We start from the raw sequence: 21,993 nt of genomic DNA, 5'->3' as shown, positions 1-21,993 counted from the left end.
CTGCTTAAAATGGATGTGAAGACAGAGCATGCTTATTACCTCCAATTAGCTGCCTGTTAACGTTTAACTAAAGTTTAATTCCTTGCAAGGGTAAATCAAAGTTAATTTCTTAGAGCATTGAGTTGGGTAATGATATTAAGCATATTACAAGGCTATACAAGCATAAGATTAATTATGCATATAAATGTGCGACATTTTACTATACATATTATGCTACTTTCCATGTTTATAGTGGAAAGCGGATTCAACACCGCTGCTCTCGTGTTACATACTTGCACCTGTATAATGCATTAGATGCCCTGTCCCACACTGCAGTCTCCCTGAACTGAGTGTGCTAGGTGCCACTGGGACAGTACTCCCTTCTACAGTCCAGGCACATCATTACCCCTCCCTCTCTTCCTGCACGACTGACCAGCGTATTAGTGACTGGGGTACTAGCCCCTTGGTGGCTCTGGTCAGCCTTTCACTGCCATCCTGAGTTTGAAAGAGGGGGCAGTGATTCCCACGGCAAGCAGGTATTGTCAGTGAGTCAGTGCGTGCACACGACTGAGAGTCCTTGGGAACTCCTTGCATCCTTCAAAGCCCTCGGGAGTGCACTGGCCCAGCTCTCTTTGGCTCACAATCATTGCACCAGTGCCCGAGGGTTCTCATTTCCATGGGCCCATGCTAACAAACTCATGAGGGAAGCACATTTGTGATCATGCTGTGCATATTGCTGTTACTTCACCTATTATCTCCTCAAATGGTTACAGTAATATGTGCTTTTTGGGGCTCGCAGTGTGTGGGGGGGGCTTGCAGTGTGTGGGGGGGCTCTGTGTGGGTGTGTGGGGGTGCTACGGTACCCACGGAATTAATATGGCACGGGTCCAGTGCCAGAGGTTTCTCATTTCCATGGGCCCATGCCTACAAACTCATGAGGGAAGCACATTTGTGATCATGCTGTGCATATTGCTGTTACTGCACCTATTATCTCCTTAAATGGTTACAGTAATATGTGCTTTGTGGGGCTCGCAGTGTGTGGGGGGGGCTTGCAGTGTGTGGGGGGGCTCTGTGTGGGTGTGTGGGGGTGCTACGGTACCCACGGAATTAATATGGCACGGGTCCAGTGCCCGAGGTTTCTCATTTCCATGGGCCCATGCCTACAAACTCATGAGGGAAGCACATTTGTGATCATGCTGTGCATATTGCTGTTACTGCACCTATTATCTCCTTAAATGGTTACAGTAATATGTGCTTTGTGGGGCTCGCAGTGTGTGGGGGATTCGCTGTGTGTGGGGGGGCTCTGTGTGGGTGTGTGGGGGGGCTTGCAGTGTGAGGGGGCTCGCAGTGTAGGGGGCTCTGTGTGGGTGTGTGGGGGGGCTCTGTGTGGGTTTGTGGGGGGGCTCTGTGTGGGTGTGTGGGGGGGCTCTGTGTAGGTGTGTGGGGGGCTCTGTGTGGGTGTGTGGGGGGCTCTGTGTGGGTGTGTGGGGGGCTCTGTGTTGTGTGTGGGGGGGGGCTCTGGGTGTGTGTGTGTGTGTGTGACTCTGAGTGTGTATGGCTCTGGGTGTGTGTGTGTGTGTGGCTCTGGGTGTGTGTGTGTGGCTCTGGGTGTGTGTGTGTGGCTGGCTCTGGGTGTGTGTGTGTGGCTGGCTCTGGGTGTGTGTGTGTGGTAGTAATTTCTGTCTGCTGAGCTCATCCGTAGGGTACAATAGGTCTCACATTTGCGAGAGATAAAGCTAAAGGCAATGTAAATAACAATACCATTTATTTATCTGTTTTCAAAACCAACACATAAATACAAATTTTGTCATTTACAATGCCAATAGCTCAAACTTTTCCAAAGGCGAAACCATTGCATTGTAAATGCTTGTTTTAACATGTGTCAGTAGTGGGAAAGTGTGGAGATTCGACATCAGTAAGCATCCTATGTGCCCGTGTAATTCCTCATCTTTATTCAGGCCCTTGACTTCCTGGATATCCAGCTCTGTATTATATCTTAATTCGATTATTTTCAAATACTTCTCTTGATCACCTCCTCTGATATAAGGCCAAAGGTTCTGAGCGCGTCTACAATGCTATCATGGCATTTTACAAAATCTCTAGACATTGGTGAATTTAAGTCTGCCTGTTTGATGCCTCTCATGTGCTCCATCGCTTGCTAATGGGGAAAATCAAGTTGGCCACATATTGTTTTCTGTGGGATACATTCTTTCACGTATATATACACATAAATCTGTGCTACAGGTTATTAATTGATTGCTTTTCCTACCTGTTATGCAGAATAACCTCCTTTATTTTGACACCAGATTTGCAAGCCATACATTTCCCTCATTTTCTGAAACCTTTTAGGTTAGATGGCCCCTTTCTCTCATTGAACTATCCATATAGCTATGTGCTTGTTGGTCATTTAAGGATAGGGCTTTACGATGCCTGATGGAGGGATGTGAGGTAATATCGTGTCCAATCACCTGATCAGCTTTTAATATTTTCCAATGTTTAGAATTTGTCTTGCTGCTTTGTACCTCGTATTGTTTGTAGTGATGAACCTTACGGTAATATCAGGTCTCTCCTTTGGGGTCTCTGATTTGAAAGTAGTTTATTCATGTTCTGGGTGCTCGCTTGGCTGCTGGCCGCTTACTTTTTTCTTCCTTCACATACACTTATTGGCTATCACAGTTTTTACGGGTCAGTAGCATTTCACCATAGGGGATACTTTTTATCAGTTTCTGTGAATGCACGCTATTCACAACGCCCTGCTTTTTCCTTTTTATGTAGGCTTGTGACCATATGTGCTTCTCTAGCTCAGTATGGATAGCCAGGCCATTTATAGATTTATTTCTTATTTAATGAGTGACTTTTTGGTTGAGATCAGTTTTTGTCTCTGGAATAATCTATTAGACATTGCCCTACTTCCGTCCCACAGCAGGGAAAGGTCATCTGTATCCCCGATCCAAATCAGCGCATCGTTTGTCATGTTTTCATTTTGTGATGTCCAGACCACTTGTTATGTGCCCGGGCTAGGTCCATATAGCAAAGTGTCTCATTTCATATATTGTCCTATTTTTTACAGTAACATTTCTGTTGTGACCTTTTGCACATATTTGCATGCACGACAATGTTGGATTAGTTTCTCTGAGACTACTTTGTTTACACATCTAGCTTCGCACAACATTATCACGATGCCTCGAACACCATGTACAAGGCCTCTGTTCAAATGTCGGATCTTCATCCACAGGGTGACAGGGCTATCTACATATGTAGAACATAGACTAATCTATACGTACATCACGAAGATGGTTTCTATTATAAATAATGAGCATCCCAATAGATTAGTAGAGGAGGCGCTACAGCTGACACCCAGGGTCCGTGCAGGCTGAGACTTCACTATGCAGCGGGCTGGCATCTCCGTGAGGGCGAGTTCAGTTTGTAACCAATACGGGGCCTGCATTCTTTCCTGTCAGGTAATGGGGTGGGATCATCCCTTAGTGGGGATTCTTGGCTTCACACCCACACACACTCTAGGTACACGCAGAGTCGGGAGTGCATAGTAGGAGTACGCCTGATTACTGCCTTGTTTATATGCCTGCATATATACACTGTTTTAGCACCATGGTAGAACTAAATCCACTATTTACGTGCTTTTAATTACTGTCAGCTGCTTCGGTCTACTAATTATTGCAGCTTATGTATTCTATACAAGAATAACGGTTCAATAAATATACTGAAATCGTCCCACTGTGTATTCTCTGTATATTTCTCTGAGAGTAAGTAACCTTGAGTGACTGAGCAAAAGGTTTTGTTCTGTTTCCAAGATCCCTGAGGGGTCAGGGTTGACACGTTGACAAACCATTTGCTTCCTGGTAAGGTTAGGGAGTCTTATGGTGGCACTGTGAGCTAGCTGGTCTCTAGGCCAACTCATCCTGCGGATGTGCCCGAAGCCAGTCTAGGCACCTCATCCAAAGTTTATGTTGTCCAACTGTTAGGACCACTGTCCCTCTGGGCTGGTCACCCCCACGCACCGCGCACACTCCTCGTGAGTGAGCCCAGGCTGCCCCCCGCTCCCGCCTAGTGCCGCCGCCACCGCTCGCAGCTGGGTCCTGTGACCCTGTGACTCCGCTGTTGGCGCTCGTGACCCTGTGTCTCCGCTGTTGGCGCTCGTGACCCTGTGACTCAGCTGTTGGCGCTCTTGCCCCACCTGCGCCGCGTCTGTGTTTAAGTTTCCGATTGTTTCTCTTCCCCCCGTGTGTTCTCTGCTCCCTAGCATTTTACACTCCTCGTGTTGTTTTACTCGTTCCTCTGTAACTCCGTTTGCTTTGACCCCCTGTGTAGCTTCTGCTCCCTGTTTATTTTCAGTTTCCCCCGTTTTTGTATAATTGTACCCCTGTGACTTGTCGCCCCCGGCCCCTGCCGCGCTTCCCGCCACCTCCCCGCTCCCCGCCGCTGCCCCCTGCGGCCCCGCCCCTCCCCTCGTCAGCCCTTCCCATTCGCCGCCCCGCTCCCGCCTCCCAGCTGCCCCTCCCTCCCACTGACTGGGCCATATAGGTCGAGGTGGGCAAGGTGGCGGGCAGTGACCACTGTCCCTCTGGGCTGGTCACCCCCACGCACCTCGCACACTCCTCGTGAGTGAGCCCAGGCTTCCCCCCGCTCCCGCCTAGTGCCGCCGCCACCGCTCGCAGCTGGGTCCTGTGACCCTGTGACTCCGCTGTTGGCGCTCGTGACCCTGTGTCTCCGCTGTTGGCGCTCGTGACCCTGTGACTCAGCTGTTGGCGCTCTTGCCCCACCTGCGCCGCGTCTGTGTTTAAGTTTCCGATTGTTTCTCTTCCCCCGTGTGTACTTTGCTCCCTAGCATTTTACACTCCTCGTGTTGTTTTACTCGTTCCTCTGTAACTCCGTTTGCTTTGACCCCCTGTGTAGCTTCTGCTCCCTGTTTATTTTCTGTTTCCCCCATTTTTGTATAATTGTACCCCTGTGACTTGTCGCCCCCGGCCCCTGCTGCGCTTCCCGCCACCTCCACGCTCCCCGCCGCTGCCTCCTGCGGCCCCGCCCCTCCCCTCGTCAGCCCTTCCCATTCGCCGCCCCGCTCCCGCCTCCAAGCTGCCCCTCCCTCGCTCCGCCCCCCCCACTCTCCACATATGGAAGAGCGGTCAACGCGCAGCGTGCTCGCGCAGCGGGCACGCCGATTGTGCGCCGAAGGCGCGCCAAAGGTAAGCCCGTCTGCGCCCGTCCGCGCCTGGACCGCGCCCAGTGCCAGGACCCCTGGCTACCGCAGAGAGCAGCCCAGCCGCCGGACCTACGACGCCACCGAACTCCACGCACTCAACGCCGGCCGACCCCCAGGATGCTTCCGAGCCACCCCGAGACGCACTCACGGACCCTTCTGCTGCCACTCCTGCAAGTTCGCCTGCACCCGGACCTGCACTACTCCAGCACCAACTAAGACCAAGACGCACAACAGCAACAACCACCTGAAGTGCATCCTGCTCAACACCCGCTCCGTCCACAGACACGCCATCGAGCTCTGGAACCTGCTCGACACCACATCTCCAGACGTTGCCTTCCTCACGGAAACCTGGATGAACGCCTCCTCAGCGCCCGACATCGCCATCGCCATCCCGGACGGCTACAAGATCATCCGGAAGGACCGCGGCAACCAGACAGGAGGAGGCATCGCCATCATCCACAGGAACACCATCCGCATCACGACCATCACCGACGACACCCTCGCACCCGCCGAACACCTACACTTCCAGATCCACGTCAACCCCAAGACCACCCTCAGAGGCACCCTCATCTACAGACCCCCAGGACCACGCACACAATTCAGCGAAGACATCGCCGACTTCATCAGCCCACATGCCCTCCCCTCCGCTGACTTCATCCTCCTCGGGGACCTCAACTTCCACCTGGAGAACAACAACGACCGCAACACCACCACCCTGCTGGACAACCTCACCAACCTCGTTCTCAAGCAGCTGGTGACCACCCCCACCCACTATGCCGGACACACGCTCGACCCCGTCTTCTCATCCAGCAAGGACATCGCCTTCAGCCACGCCACCGGACTCCACTGGACGGACCACAGCTGCGTCCACTTCAGCTTCACAAGGACCACGCTCCACCATCACCAGCAACAGGCTCCCCGCAGAAGCTGGAACAAGATCACTGCAGACCAGCTCGTTACCTCCCTGAGCAAGAACCCGCCCACCAGCACAACGAACCCCAGCCAAGCGGCCACCAACCTCACGAAATGGATCAGCGACTGCGCAGACGACCTCGCCCCTCTGAAGACCCAGCCGAGCAGACCCGGCAGCAAGAAAGCCCCATGGTTTAACAACAAACTCAAGAGCTCCAAGAAGAACTGCAGAGCACTCGAGAAAACCTGGCGCAGAGACCCAACACCGGACAACATGACTGCCCTCAAGCTCGCCACCCGAAAACACCACCAGCTGATCCACGCCACCAAGAAAACTGCATTCAAGGAACGACTGGACAACAACGCACACAACAGCAAGGAACTCTTCAACATCGTGAAAGAGCTCTCCAACCCCAACGCCGCAAACAACGACATCACCCCTTCGCAAGACCTCTGCAACTCCCTCGCCTCCTACTTCCACAACAAGATCGCGGACATACACAACAGCTTCAGCACTCAACCACCGCACGCCGCGACCGAACCACCGCCCCCCACCACCACCCTCCGCGCCTGGACCCCGATCAGCACCGAAGACACCATCCGCACGATGAACTCCATCCACTCCGGATCTCCGACAGACCCCTGCCCTCACCACGTCTTCAACAAAGCCGACGCTGTCATCGCACCCCACCTGCGGGACATCATCAACACCTCCTTCGACAACACCACCTTCCCGGAGAGCTGGAAGCACGCCGAACTCAGCGCCCTACTAAAGAAGCCATCAGCCGACCCCACCGACCTCAAGAACTACCGCCCCATCTCGCTACTCCCGTTTCCAGCAAAGGTCATCGAGAAGACCGTCAACAAGCAACTGGCGGCCTTCCTCGAGAAGAACGGTTCCCTCGACGTCTCACAGTCTGGCTTCCGGTCCAACCACAGCACCGAGACCGCCCTGATCGCAGCTACCGATGACATCCGAGCCCTGCTCGACAACGGAGAAACAGCGGCCCTCATCCTCCTGGACCTCTCCGCGGCCTTCGACACCGTCTGCCACCGTACCCTAGTACAGCGCCTCTGCAACGTCGGAATCCAGGAGAAGGCACTTGAGTGGATCACCTCCTTCCTCGCCGGAAGGACACAGAGAGTCCGCCTCCCCCCGTTCAGATCGGATGCCACCGAAGTAATCTGCGGCGTCCCTCAAGGATCCTCGCTCAGCCCAACACTCTTCAACGTATACATGAGCCCCCTCGCAGCCATCGCACGCCAGCACAACCTCAACATCATCTCCTACGCCGATGACACCGAGCTGATCCTCTCCCTCACCAACGACCCCGCCAGAGCCAACCTGCACGAAGGGATGACAGACGTAGCCAAATGGATGTCGAACAGCCGCCTGAAACTGAACTCGGACAAGTCGGAAGTCCTCATCCTGGGATCCTCACCCTCCGCCTGGGACGACTCCTGGTGGCCCACCGCCCTGGGCAGCGCACCCAAACCAACAGACCACGCACGCAACCTGGGCTTCATCCTGGACTCCTCCCTTTCCATGACCAGACAAGTCAACGCCGTCTCCTCGTCATGCTTCAACATCTTGCGCATGCTTCGTAAGATCTTCCGATGGATCCCCACCGAGACCAGGAAGACGGTCACCCAGGCCCTCGTCACCAGCCGTCTGGACTACGGCAACTCCCTCTACGCCAGAACCACCGCCAAACTCCAAAAGAGACTCCAGCGGATCCAGAACACCTCAGCACGACTCATCCTGGACATCCCCCGCCGAAGCCACATCTCCGGACACCTGAGAGACCTGCACTGGCTCCCGGTCAACAAGAGAATCACTTTCCGGCTCCTCACCCACGCACACAAAGCCCTACACAACCAAGGCCCAGGATACCTCAACAGCCGCCTCAACTTCTACGCTCCCAAACGCCAGCTTCAATCGACCAGCCACGCCCTCGCCGCCGTCCCCCGCATCCGAAGAGCCACCACAGGAGGAAGGTCCTTCTCCTACCTGGCCGCCAAGACCTGGAACTCCCTTCCGACCCACCTCCGCCTGACCCAAGACCACCTCGCCTTCAGGAAGCAGCTCAAGACCTGGCTGTTCGAGCAGTAGCGGACCCCCCCCCAGCGCCTTGAGACCCCCCGGGTGAGTAGTGCGCTAGATAAATGCTTTGATTGATTGATTAGGACACAAACCGGATCGTCCACGACACGCTGTTAGGATCGTTCCATTCGTGGAACTACAACCCGCGGAGCATGCACAGTTCGCGCCGACATAAAACGGACCGTGGAGGCAGAGGACGGCGTCGGATATTCCGTGTTCCCGTTGTCGGAACACACGGCCTGGTCTTCGGAAAAGGTGAGACTTTGATTCCGGACTTATATCTTGTTGCCAGCGGGTAGCGAAGCAGGGGAAGCGACTGAGCTCTCCTGGATACGGGTCCTGCCATCCGTTGTTGTGTCTCAGAGGTTCGGTGCAGCAGTCCCCCGCTCGAGAATAATCGAGCAAGCATCTCGCTCTTTGCCTCCAAGTAGCAGCAGTCCCCGCTCGAGGGTTATCGAGAGTGTGTAGGACGCATACTTCACGGCACGGTCTGCCACAGTCCCCGCTCGAGGGTTATCGAGCGTGAAGGACGCAGACCGTCATTGTACAGTTTGCTTTAGTCCCCGCTCGAGGGTTATCGAGCGTGAAGGACGCAGAACTCTGCTGTACAGTTTGTTACAGTCCCCGCTCGAGGGTTATCGAGCGTGTTGGACGCCTTACCCATTGGCATTGGTTGCTACATCCCCAGTTCGAGGGTAGCCACGCCAAACTAGAACAGGCCATTGTTTCTGTGTTTTGCCCTCCGTTGGAGAGTGTCGGGGCCGACACTGATGCGGAGGACGAACTCGGGAGTAAAGCGGAAACCTTACATATTTACTCGAGTGGCATTGTCGGCCACTGCTTAGCACGGTGCCCTCTGTTGGTGAATGCCGGGACCGTTGGACTGAGAAGTCTCGAACCTCCATGGGGTGTTTAAAACCCTGTTACGGTTCTGTGCTGTATTATTTCCATATGGCAGTTCTGTGATTCATTAAATCTGGTTTACGTGAACCAACAAGTCTGTCCTGTGTCATTGTACCGACAAAAGCGTCAGGGTGGTGTTCGTAAGTACCCAATCCTGAGGAACTAGGTGATTACATAATATCCGACCTTTAATACAAACTCTAATCATCCTCCCGGTTGGGTACAGAACCATGGCCGCGATGGAAGACATGTTAGCAGCCTTGCTAGATGTCCAGAACGATCTAGCTGCATCCCGTCAAGAAACGGCGGACTTACGGGCTAGGATGGACAACCTACAGAGGAACCCGTTTAATGCAGGGGCTCCTAATACAGGACTGCCTGCTACGGTTGCGGTAGAAATGCCAGTAGCGATACCGCTTGCCACCCCGGAAAGATACAGCGGGGACCCCACCACAGTCCAGGTATTCATAATACAGTTGGCCCTCCACTTCTCCTGCAAACCAAAATCCTTCCCTACAAACCAGGCGAGAGTCGCCTTTATGATCTCTTATTTGGCGGGGAACGCTGCACAATGGGCTGTGCCTTTGGTGAGCAGGGACGACCCGCTTTTGTATGATTGGGAAGCATTTCAGGAGGAATTTGTAAAGGTGTTCGACCGGAGAGCAGACTCCTACACCGCAGACAGAGAACTACTTGAGCTGAAACAGGGCCCCTCCGGTCTCGTCCAGTAACTGAACGCATTCAGGCGCCTCGTCGCGGAAGTGGCCACCAGCAAAACAAACAGCGCTTTTCCACCAGGGATTGAGTGAAGAGCTGAAGAACAGGTTAACACAGATCGACCCACAACCAGTGCATTGCGAGGATTTGATCAGCCTGGCCCTTCGCCTAGAACATCGATTAAGCGAACGGCGTGGGGGTGGTCTAAAGAAGGACAAGGCACCACTCGCTTCTAGCCATCCGGTGACCACAGAAACACCACCTGCTCATCGTAATGAACCCATGGACATAGGGGCCGTCAGAGCCAGCCTTACGGCAACAGAGAAGGGGTCTCGTCGGAAACAAGGCCTTTGTTTGTACTGCGGAAAGAAGGGGCATTACGTCCGCGAGTGTCCCGCGAAACCAAGAACAGGACGTTCTCGCCCCAGCCGCTTGTCGACTGCGACTGTGGAAAAGGGGGCGGAAAACTAAAGGCCTCCCGGAACAAAGAAGGGGATTCCCGGAGTCATGGATACATGCCTTCAGCACAGCTGCATGCAATGACTAGTCCCAGACATATGTTTATTCCTCTACAGTTAAAGGTGCGGAACGAGTGGGTTTCGGTCTCAGCAATGATCGACTCAGGAGCCACTGGGCTGTTTATGGATGAGAATGAGGCACACCGCATTGGGGTTGCGCTACTGCCGTGTGCGGTCTCGGAGGAAGTCTATGTGGTAGATGGGCGCAGGCTGGTTTCAGAGCCCATTAGTCAACACACTGGTGATATCGAGGTGGGTTACGGAAAACAACACAAGGAGGTCTTGGACTTCAACATCATCTGTGCTCCACAGTACGGTGTCATACTAGGGTAGCCATGGCTGAAGAAACACAACCCTTCTATCAACTGGGAATCCCAAGTTATACGAATGGACTCCCCTTATTATTCCTGTTTCTGCGGGTGGTCCTCGGGGTCTCCAGCAGTGACAGCGAGTCCGGGGTTTGAGGTGGCCACAGCAGCGGAAAAGGAGGTGATCCTGCCCAGGGCATACCAGGAATACGGCCATCAAGATCACCAGCGGCCTCGCCTCTGTTCTTTATCCCAAAAGCCAACGGAGAACTCTGCGCTTGCGTAGACTTTAGGGCGCTTACCGCCATCACGGTAAAAAATCGATACCCCCTACCGCTCATCAACGTGCTCCTGGAACAAGTCAAGAAGGCCCGTGTGTACACCAAGCTTGATCTGAAGGGGGCTTAACACCTTGTCCGCATGCAATGCGGGACGAGTGGAAAACGGCCTTTAAAACACGGTTCGGATTGTTCGAATACAGAGTGATGCCGTTCGGGCTTTGTAACGCCCCTGCAGCGTTTCAGTTCTTCCTGAACGATGTTCTACGTGACATCCTGGATGTGTACGTCGTCGTCTATATCGGCGATATACTGGTCTACTCGGACAGCTTGGAGGACCATGTGCGGCATGTGTCTTCGGTCCTACAGATCCTACCGGAGAACTCACTATACTGCAAGCTCAGCAAATGTGACTTCCACGTAACAACAGTGGAATTCCTGGGGGTCATGCTGAGCCCCGAAGGACAAACGATGGCTGAAAGGAAGGTGAAGGCCGTTGTGGACTGGCCGGCCCCCAAGAGCATAAAGGAGGTGCAGAGCTTTCTTGGCTTTGCCAACTTTTATCGGAGGTTCATCGAGGGGTTTTCTGGACAGGTGGCTCCCATCACGCATCTTCTGAGGAAATCGTCTGCTTTTCTGTGGTCTAACGAGGCAGAGGGAGCGTTCAATGCTTTGAAACCTGCCTTTGTGTCGGCTCCTGTTCTTGCTGATCCCGACCCGAACAACAGTACATCGTGGAGGCGGACGCCTCGGATCTGGTGGTGGGGGCCATCCTATCACAGAGGAACCCTGTCGCCGAAAAGGAACTGCTGGCCATAAAGGACGTTTTCACCGAATGGAGACATCTGCTGATGGGGGGCCAAGCACATGGTATTGGTGTTTACCGATCACAGGAACCTCCAGTTCATGACGGCGGCCAGGCAGCTGTCTCCCCGTCAGCTGAGATGGATGCTGTTCTTCTCCGGGTTCCCCTTTACCATCACGTATAGGCCGGGCACTGAAAACAGGAAAGCGGATGCTCTTACGAGACAGTCCACGGATTCGGAGCGTCCTTCGCCGACCATCAAGTCCATCATCCGTCAAGGAGCGGTGGTGGGAGCGATCCAGCCGGGGGCCTTCCTCTGAGGGATACAAAGAGGCATCCGCACCTTCGAATGGAAGACATGGCTTCGTCGGCACGACGAATGGCAGGTTAGAGACGGTATTCCGGTTAAAGGCCGTTGCATCTTAGTGCCCACCTTACGTCTGAGGAAACAAGCCTTCCGATGGTGTCACGAGTCGCCATGTGCGGGGCATTTTGGTCTGGAGAAGACGGTCGACTACATCTTGCGTCAGTTCTGGTGGCCATCGCTGAGGGCTGACGTTCGAGAATGGATAGCCTCGTGTACGGTATGCTCCGCCATGAAATCAGATCATTGCCGCCCTCAGGGACTCCTACAGCCGCTTCCGACCCCCGCAAGACCGTGGAACAACATCTCCTTGGATTTCGTTGTGGGACTGCCCGTGGACCAGGGGTGTACCGCCATACACGTAGTAATTGACTATTTGACCAAGATGGGTCTTTTCATCGCCTGCAAAGGAGTACCGACGGCAGGGCATTTGTCGATCACGCTCCTGAAAGAGGTGGTGCGGGTCCATGGCCTACCCAGTGTGATCGTATCGGACCGGGGGTCGCAGTTCACGGCACGTTTTTGGAAAACCTGGTGTTGGCACTGCATGTTACCTCCGCGTTGTCCACCAGCTATCACCCCCCAAACGGACGGCCAAACCGAGCGCCTCAACCAAACGCTGAAGCAATACCTCCGCTGTTTCGTCGACCAGGGCAAGGAATAATGGGTTGATAAGTTGTGGTTTGCAGAAATCGCGTACAACAATACCACGCATAGCTCCACGAAGGTGTCACAGTTTTACAGTAACTACGGGCACCATCCCAGGTTCCTCCCTCTGATGCACCCCTCGACAACAACGGGCATACCTGAAACCAACAGACGGGTGGCCCACATCAAGGAAACGGTCGTGAGCACTAGGAGGTGTTTGGAGGAAGCCAAAAAAGTCTACAAGGCTTTGGCAGGCGGGTCCACTATACGCGGCGGGGGATTATGTGTGGGTGTCCTCGAAGAACCTGAGGTTTCGTAAACACAGCGTTTTCCACCTGCGATTTATCGGACCTTATCGCATCAAAGAATGCATCAGCCCTGTGAACATGCGGCTGGAGTTGCCGGACAGTATGCGAATCCACCCGGTGTTCCATGTGTCTCTGCTCAAGCCCTCTCACTCGACCAAGCCTTCAGTCCCATCGCCGGTGTTGGTGCACGCTGACCGCGACTATGAGGTTGAGGGCATCAGGGATTCCAAGTAGAGCAGGGGCAGGCTCTGGTACCTCGTTGCGTGGAAAGGATACGGGCCGGAAGAACAGTCGTGGCAGCCTGTCTCCGGGATTTGTGCGCCTCGCTTGGTGTCCGCTTTTCACAGGAAACATCCGGGTAAACCCGGCCCTGCGGTGAGCCCCTGAGGAAGGGGGGATGTACTGTTAGGACACAAACCGGATCGCCCATGACACGCTGTTAGGATCATTCCGTTCTTGGAACTACAACCCCCAGAACAACCTCGCCAAAAACTACATTTCCCAGAGGGCAACGCACGGAGCATGCGCAGTTCACGCCGACATAAAACGGACCATGGAGGCAGAGGACGGCGTCGGATATTCCGTGTTCGCATTGTCGGAACACACAGCCTGGGCTTCGGAAAAGGTGAGACTTTGATTCCGGACTTATATCTTGTTGCCAGCGGGTAGCGAAGCAGGGGAAGCGACTGAGCTCTCCTGGATACGGGTCCCGCTATCCGTTGTTGTGTCTCAGAGGTTCGGTGCAGCAGTCCCCCGCTCGAGAATATTCGAGCAAGCATCTCGCTCTTTGCCTCCAAGTAGCAGCAGTCCCCGCTCGAGGGTTATAGAGTGTGTGTAGGACGCATACATCACGGCACGATCTGCCACAGTCCCCGCTCGAGGGTTATCGAGCGTGAAGGACGCAGAACTCTGCTGTACAGTTTGTTACAGTCCCCGCTCGAGGGTTATCGAGCGTGTTGGACGCCTTACCCATTGGCATTGGTTGCTACATCCCCAGTTCGAGGGTAACCGAGCCAAACCAGAACAGGCCATTGTTTCCGTGTTTTGCCCTCCGTTGGAGAGTGTCGGGACCGACACTGATGCGGAGGACGAACTCGGGAGTAAAGCGGAAACCTTACATATTTACTCGAGTGGCATTGTCGGCCACTGCTTAGCACGGTGCCCTCTGTTGGTGAATGCCGGGACCGGCATTCGTGCAGAGGACGGTTGGACGGAGAAGTCTCGAACCTCCATGGGGTGTTTAAAACCCTGTAACGGTTCTGTGCTGTATTATTTCCATATGGCAGTTCTGTGATTCATTAAATCTGGTTTACGTGAACCAACAAGTCTGTCCTCTGTCATTGTACCGACAAAAGCGTCAGGGTGGTGTTCGTAAGTACCCAATCCTGAGGAACTAGGTGATTACACCAACAAACGCGCAGGTGCTACGGATTAGTGGGAACTACACACCACACCTGTTCCTTCCACCAGACCACAAATACATTTGCATAGTTGGGAGAGCAGGTGCCCCTTGCTGTTCCTGAGATCTATCTGTAATATCTATCTTTAAATATGAAAATATTGTTCTTTAGGCAAAAGTCATGGGCCTAAGCATCCACGTATAGTCATATGGAGAAATTGGTTTATTGCAAAAAGCGTGTTCGTAGGCTCTTAGACCTTGCGTGTGTTGTATGCATAATTAGCAAGATCACGATCACATCCTAGATAATTGTCAAATATGATTGTCTCCTGTGTATATCTTTTGTAGAAAATTCTCTCTTTCTATATAATATGATGGGAGGCTCTCCACAAGAATCAGCATTAAATGGTTTTAGTTTATGGCTGTGCTTTCCAGTGAGCTATTGTTGGAGGGCACTATACGCCCTCCTTGTTCTTGCATACATTTGTTACAAGGTAAAAGCATGGTACAGTAGAGGGTAGTGTTTTACACAAATAAAAATGTTGCCATTCCCATTTCACAACAATCCATATTTAATAATTATTGAAAAGCCTTTTGTTCATAATTGCAATCACTAAAACCACATTCTTGGCCCTTATCGGATTACATTGATACTTATGTTGTCATTACATAATGTGTTAATGGCCTCCCTTTGTCCATTACTCAAGTTGGATCTGATTCTTCCCTTCTTGCGTTGACTGGTAATCAATTTATTTGAACAAGTCTTTGGCGACCAAGTCACTAAAGACATCCAGATTATCATGAGGCAAGGAGGAGTTATATGTAGCTTGCTTTTTGAAGTGAGTTAGGCTTCCCTGATCTATCTGTGCCCCCTTTCCAAGAAACGCTTACCGCTATTTCGTTGCACATATATTTCCATTATCCAGACCAGCCAATGTCATGCAGTATCAGCGTCTCTTGAACACAAGTCATGTTTTCTGTATTGGGCTTCCCTATTCTCATGTTCATTGGCTTGGGTCTGACTTTATGTTGATATCTTAGAAACGGAAATATGTCAATTCTACATGAACTGTAATCTAAGTCCCTCCTGGGGCAGAAATATAAGTCACGGTTATGGATATTTAGTTCATCCATTGTCAGTTAATGTTGTGATGAGTTAATAATCATATCTCGCCTTGCTCTATCACCTTTCTCTTCCTATGCGGTGAGTTATCTTTTTGTCTTCCATTTTCTCTTTCCTGTCTTTTTCTTCCTCTGTTTGTGTCTCTTGCTTTTGTTTTTCCTTTTTTATAATATTCTATTGTCCGTCCTTGTCTCAGTAACTCGTACTCAGCGTAAAAATTGGCAAGTAGTTTTTTCTAGGTAGTTGCTAGCAGAGTCGTCTGAGTCACCTTCTGAGCTTGATTCCCCCGTCCGAAGTTCATGTCGTCTTTGTGTCAATGGAATTTTGACTGCTCTCCTTACTTAGTCGTATCATCTTACAAAGTTTAAGACTCTTCCAGTACAGTAGTCTTGCTTTTCCCTTTAAAATTTCCTCTTTTGTAGCTTTTACCTCTTTCTTATCACTTGTTCATCATTCTCGTTGTCCTTAAGTTCAGCTCTTAGTTTCAAGTGCAACGAAGGTGAGCTCGGAGAACTCCATCGGACTGCAGACTTAGAACTGTAACAAAAAAAACAAGTTAGCAGGCCTTTTCCATCTGTGAACTCATGATCTGGAACAACATCCCTGTATCCATCAGGACCGCCCGACATTGCTCCCGTTTAGGAAAGAGTTGAGGACTCCCCTCTTTGAAAATAATTTATGCTCATCTTTGGCTCTAGCTTCAGGCTAGGTTTGCAGTATAGAAATAACATATAGATACATACATAAAGAAGCTGGCCTAGCCTACACTAACGTTTGAATACTTTTGAGAAAACTCTTGTGAAAATGTTCATGGGAGAGTTGAGAATGGTTATCCCACCAGAGCACCCCTGGCATCCAGTTAAGATTTTAATGTTGTTTTATCAAGAGTAACAAGTACACCTTTTAAGCCACTACATCACTGTAAGCCTTAATGTAGCTAGTTGTCTACCTAGTAGCAGTCACTTCCTCAAACAGTTAGCAAACGACACGCCCCATCAGTAGATGAACAGTTCCTGCAAGTTTACAAAGACAAAGTTAAATATGCATCCAGTGTTAAACATGCACTCATGCTCTACATTATCAGAATTGAAAATGTATGAAAAATAAGACCGTTTTTTGCACTGGCAAAATTTGGCATATGGTTTTCTACTCGTGCGGAGACTAGGGGTGGGCGGAATTTGCGTAGTCGTGTTACGCAAAGCTCAGCGAAAAAAAATGTCCGTGAGCACACAGAATTCTGCGAACACGCTGAATTGCTTCTTCCGCCCATTCACAATGCTTTTTTCCTGTTCACGAATGCTGTTTGCGTGCTCGGGGGGAAATTTCTCGCGAACACACATTTTGAAAGCATGAACAAGCAAAAAATTCTGCGAAGCCGCGGATCTCGGAAGTTTTGGCAATACCACTTTCTCAGAGGAATGCGAAATTACCCAAATTCCACAAATGCCGCAAGTGGAACTGAATTTACCGCCCAGGCCTAGCGGAGACACCACATAGAAATACTACAGGCTGAGTCCACGTGTGATAAAGATGCACCCATGGCTTTTCTACCCAATATACCTCTAGTAGATATTTGTAAAGCAGAAACATGTGGTTCTCTGCATCCTTTCATAAAAGATTTCTCTGGTGACATCAGTGCAAGGAAGATACCCAGAAGTGTTTAATTGTTCTAAGCATATTAGTAACTCAATTAGCAATTCTTTCCTTTCAATCAATCAATCAATCAGCGGTTTATAGAGCGCGCTACTCACCCGCGAGGGTCTCAAGACGCGGGGGGGGGCGGTGTGGGGGGGAGGTAGCAGCTCCGGGTCAGTCAAAAACCCAGGTCTTGAGGTCCTTTCTGAACATTTGGAGGCTTGGGGAGCGTCTGATGTTGACTGGGAGCTCGTTCCAGGATTTGGCTGCGATGTAGGAGAAGGTTCTCCCACCGGTTCTGTTTCTTTGGATATGGGGGAGACCTCTGCCAGGGCGAGGTCAGTGGAGCAGAGGTTCCTCTTGGGTACGTGGACATCATACTCGGTCGTTGAGGTATGTGGGTCCGATGTTGTTGAGGGATTTGTAGGCATTGGTGAGGAGTTTGAAGGTGATCCTCTTCTCGACGGGGAGCCAGTGGAGGCTTCGTAGGTTTTGGGTCATATGTTCGTGGTGAGGTGTCCCTAGAATGAGCCTGGCTGCGGCGTTCTGGACCTTACCGATTCTTATAAGTTATGGCACAACCTGTGATGTGCCACAGCTTGCTGTAAATGGAAAATGTTACTCACTTGCAAATACTATCAGTTTGTCATGTTGCAGGCTCACATGCATCACCCACTTGCTGTATGGTTGGAAAGTATATAGGTTGCTCAGATTAAGCAGTTTATTTTTTTTATTTTACACATATAAGCAGTCATACTCCGATGCAGAAAACAACACAATGATTTTAATTGGAGTCTGCGCGCTGATGCATTATGCCTTTCTGGTATGGGATTACGAGTCGTTCTCCAGATCAAAACTCAATCTTAAATTAATTATTTTTAGTAGTCAGAACCCAACCCATGAGAGATCACCACATGTGAACGGTAGAACTACAAGCAGCAAATTATTGTTTACAGGTAGTAACATTTTCCTTCCGTCCTAAATATTACTGTCCACCTTTCTCGTATTATAACCGTGCATCTCTTTCAAGAAATATTTCCCATGTATAATTCTCAGTGTTCATTTCATTCTGCAGCACAGCAGTCGCAGACAGAAAGTATGAATGGGAAAGACAAACGTAAAGCTTCTGGAGGAAGGAAGAATTTTGCTTATAAAATGAATGAAAGAAAACACCAAGGAATACAGAGGAGGGAGAATTTTAACAATAAAACACTACTTGCAAGGCAGAAAAGAATACGCACCGGCCTAAGAGCTTATGCCTGTGCTGAGTGTAAGAAGACATTTACTGGAAAGACGCATCTTTTACTGCACGAACAAACACACACAGATCGGTATCCCTACACTGAGCATGAAATGAGGTTTGGTGATAAGGCAACACATGAAAAAACTCACAAAGAAAAGCGACCCTTTCACTGCAATATCTGTGAGAAAAGTTTTACTCAGAAGGGAAATCTTCTACAACATCAAAGCGTACACACAGGAGAGAAGCCTTATCACTGCACTGTGTGTTCCAAACCCTTTTCTCAGAAGGCAAACCTTGTACGGCATCAAAGAACACACACCGAAGAGCAGCCTTATCACTGCATTGAGTGTTCCAAACACTTTTCTCAGAAGGCAAGCCTTGTACTGCATCAAAGAACACACACCGGAGAGAGGCCTTTTCACTGCACTATGTGTTCCAAGAGGTTTTCTAGGAAGGCGACCCTTGTACAGCATCAAAGCGTACACACAGGAGAGAGGCCGTATCACTGCACTGTGTGTTACAAGGGCTTTACTATTAAGGCAGACCTTGTACGCCATCAAAGAATACACACAAGAGAGAGGCCTTATCACTGCACTGTGTGTGAGAAGAGGTTTTCTCAGAAGGCGACCCTTGTACGGCATCAAAGCGTACACACAGGAGAGAGGCCGTATCACTGCACTGTGTGCAGCAAGAGCTTTGATCTTAAGGCAGCCCTTGTACGCCATCAAAGAACACACAGGCGACGGCCATGACGCCGTACAGGATATGGAAACTGCTGTAAACAAAAGGTGGTGCTCAGCAACCTCAAGTAACACATACAAGATGGAAGTCTTCTCAAAGCACTGCCAAAAATCCTTCATTTAAAAAAAAAGAAATGTGATCTTTTACATCTTCTAAGAATCTACAGCTGAAGTTAGACCTCCTATGGCATCTAACGATCCGTCCGGGCTGAGATCCTCCCTTTCCTCTGAATATCAGAAGAGCTTTGAGTTAAAGGACAAACTCTAACGTTCGCAGCGTTTCGAAACAGAATGTAGATTCTTCAACGTCACTAACGTCCCTTCACCAAGCAACAAACTTCACAGAGGCTGCTTCACTGCAAATTAAACCTGTCTGACTCTCATGAAATATGTGCAGTGTTGAGGACATGTTACCAAGTATGGATCATAAACTATCCTGATAGACATAACTTCTGGGATTCAACAAAAAATTATTAAAAGACCTGAGGACATGGGAAAAGAAACTAGGATAAGAAATAGGAATCAATAACCACTTGAGGACAAAAAATATAAACTCCTTCCATCACTAAAGCAGGAACATCTACTCCCCATCAGTATCTTCAGACCGGCTGTGTAAATATTCTGTACAACCCATCCAGGCTGAGAGATCAAAGGAAGATTCATGGCTGTCCAGATTCTAACAACATACAAAGGTGGCATCAACCATATCATTCTGCAGTTTCAACTGCCGAGACCGTTACACAATTCATAATGTTTTGAGATGGTTTATTCTGGTGAGAATTTTTTATTTGTTTGATAAATCAATTTTATTATCATTTTGAGAAAAAAAAAGACAGCACACATCATACACAGTAAAGCCAATTCCATCGCCAACAGACAGTAAAAAAAACACCGTTAGGGTAGGACTATTTATGCAAGCCACCCAAGCTGGAAGCACCACCCCGTTACATGGAAGAGCCAAAGCAGGCAATTTAAAACAGTAGGATCAGCCATTTGCCCCAAACCCTATGGAACCTCGCGGGACAACCATGTGTCTCAAAGAAGGGTTCCTCTTGGGCCGTGCACCAATCCAACCCCCGGCGCCACTTTCACAGTGTAGGGGGGTTGGGCTGGGCCCAGGCCGCTGCAATATCTTGTTTAGCCACAGCGACCGCCGTTCCTAGCCTAGGCTTTGAGTGAGGCTCCTCTTGGGTCACTCGGACACCAGTGCCCAGATCGCCACCCACATTGGGGTGAGTGCTCAGAGCTTCCTGTGGCTGGTAGCAAGCCCTGGATCTGCAGTGACGTGTGTAGGAGAGTAGGATCTGCTTCTTATAGTTACCCCCACTTTTTGCTGATGTTTCAATGTTTTTCAAATTTATCTGGCTGGGGCCCTGCTATCCAGGACCCCAGCCTAGCTGCTTCCTCTCTAAAATTATTCCAAGTACTTTAGGTACACTCAAGTGTTGTGTATCGATTTAGATTCCGTATCAATTTCCCGATTGATGCCCTTATATAGGTACATTTCACATTGCCCTTATATAGGCATAGAAATCCAGTCCTTATTTAGACATAGTCCATGCTACCCAAATACAGTCATGGCTACTTACATCCGTTCATCTACGTCACAGCGAGTTCCTGAAAAACCAGACTGAAGCCTTTAGGAATTCCCCTTGCTTGGATATTGATTTCTCCAAAAACTCCTTTATTATGCATGAACATCTATTCCTTAGGTGTTCATTCATGACGTTCATTTGCCCGACTTTTACGTCAATACTGGCATTCCTAAACACCTTCAAGGTATAAATATACCTTCACTTGCTATGGCAAGGCACAGTGCGGTTCGGCTACCTACTTGCAGGAAGCGGTTCACCACAGCAAGTCCGGAAAGAAGTCAACTCCCCAACTGACGCACTGACCAGACGCTGTCATCCTCCTCGCCGAGAATCCAGCTCCAGTGTTTCTGACTCCCCTTGCGGTGTGTTAGAGATCGAGTCCTGGGAAGGAGATACCAACCTCTCTCATTGTAAGGTATGGAGCTGATTGGAACCTAGAGATATCTTTGGCAATTCTTGGCACAACTGAACTAAATTATAGCTAAAACAGCACCTACTTCTTCCCTCGTACTAGACGTAGGTTAGGTACACTGTGGTAGGATTATTTTAGAAGCACCAGGTGAGTATTTTAGCCTGTGTTATTTATGTATGTATTTTTATATATGTCGTAGCTACAGACCATGCTATTACAGTATTATTTTATATTACTGTTCACGCTGTACGTATTATGCTTCACATTCTGTCTTACGATTGTAGTAGTTCATATCGCTTGCATGAGAAAGAAGACTATTCAATAAACTCTTTTTATTGAAACGCCCGTCTCACTGTTTCTGTGCAACTCTGTAGAAACAAAACCTGCACAATTAACTGAGTGAAACGGTTATCTGTTGTTTCCACGACTCCGAATTTATTATTCAGACTCTAAGGGAAACAAAGTTGTCATGTTTATGCGGTTGTCAGAAACTAATCCCTTCTTGTTCATTCGAGAAAGATTCTAGTGACCGCTGAGTTAGCTGGCACACACAAGTAATTAAGTTTAATATACTCAATAGAGACATACCGACCTCAGTCCTATGTCAAAACTATAGTGTATATTATTCCGATGCGCAGAGCCTATTAGGGATATAGGAACTACACTGCATGGTGCCCAACGGTTTGGTAAGGCACTAATTTAACACTAGATACTGAAGTAACTCAGTTGTGCTTTTCTCGGAGACTCCTAGTCATAAAACTCCAATAGACGTCTGGAGTGG

General features: G+C 50.1%; 1 protein-coding gene across 1 annotated transcript in view; it reads left to right on the top strand.

Moving 5' to 3' along the window:
* LOC144822549 (uncharacterized) overlaps positions 1 to 21,557 on the top strand; it is an 88,291-nt gene extending 66,734 nt beyond the window's left edge. Inside the window, exon 3 of the mRNA XM_078680258.1 lies at positions 18,298 to 21,557. Coding sequence (XP_078536384.1) covers positions 18,298 to 19,217 — 920 coding nt within the window. The 3' untranslated portion in view covers positions 19,218 to 21,557. The remainder of the gene's footprint in view (positions 1 to 18,297) is intronic.
* The last annotated feature ends 436 nt before the right edge of the window (positions 21,558 to 21,993 follow it).

This window comes from Lissotriton helveticus, chromosome 1_1, assembly GCF_964261635.1.
Source record: "Lissotriton helveticus chromosome 1_1, aLisHel1.1, whole genome shotgun sequence".
Taxonomy (NCBI): Eukaryota; Metazoa; Chordata; class Amphibia; order Caudata; family Salamandridae; genus Lissotriton; species Lissotriton helveticus.
The sequence above is the reverse complement of the archived record's forward strand: the minus strand, read 5'-3'. Positions and strand labels throughout refer to the sequence as shown.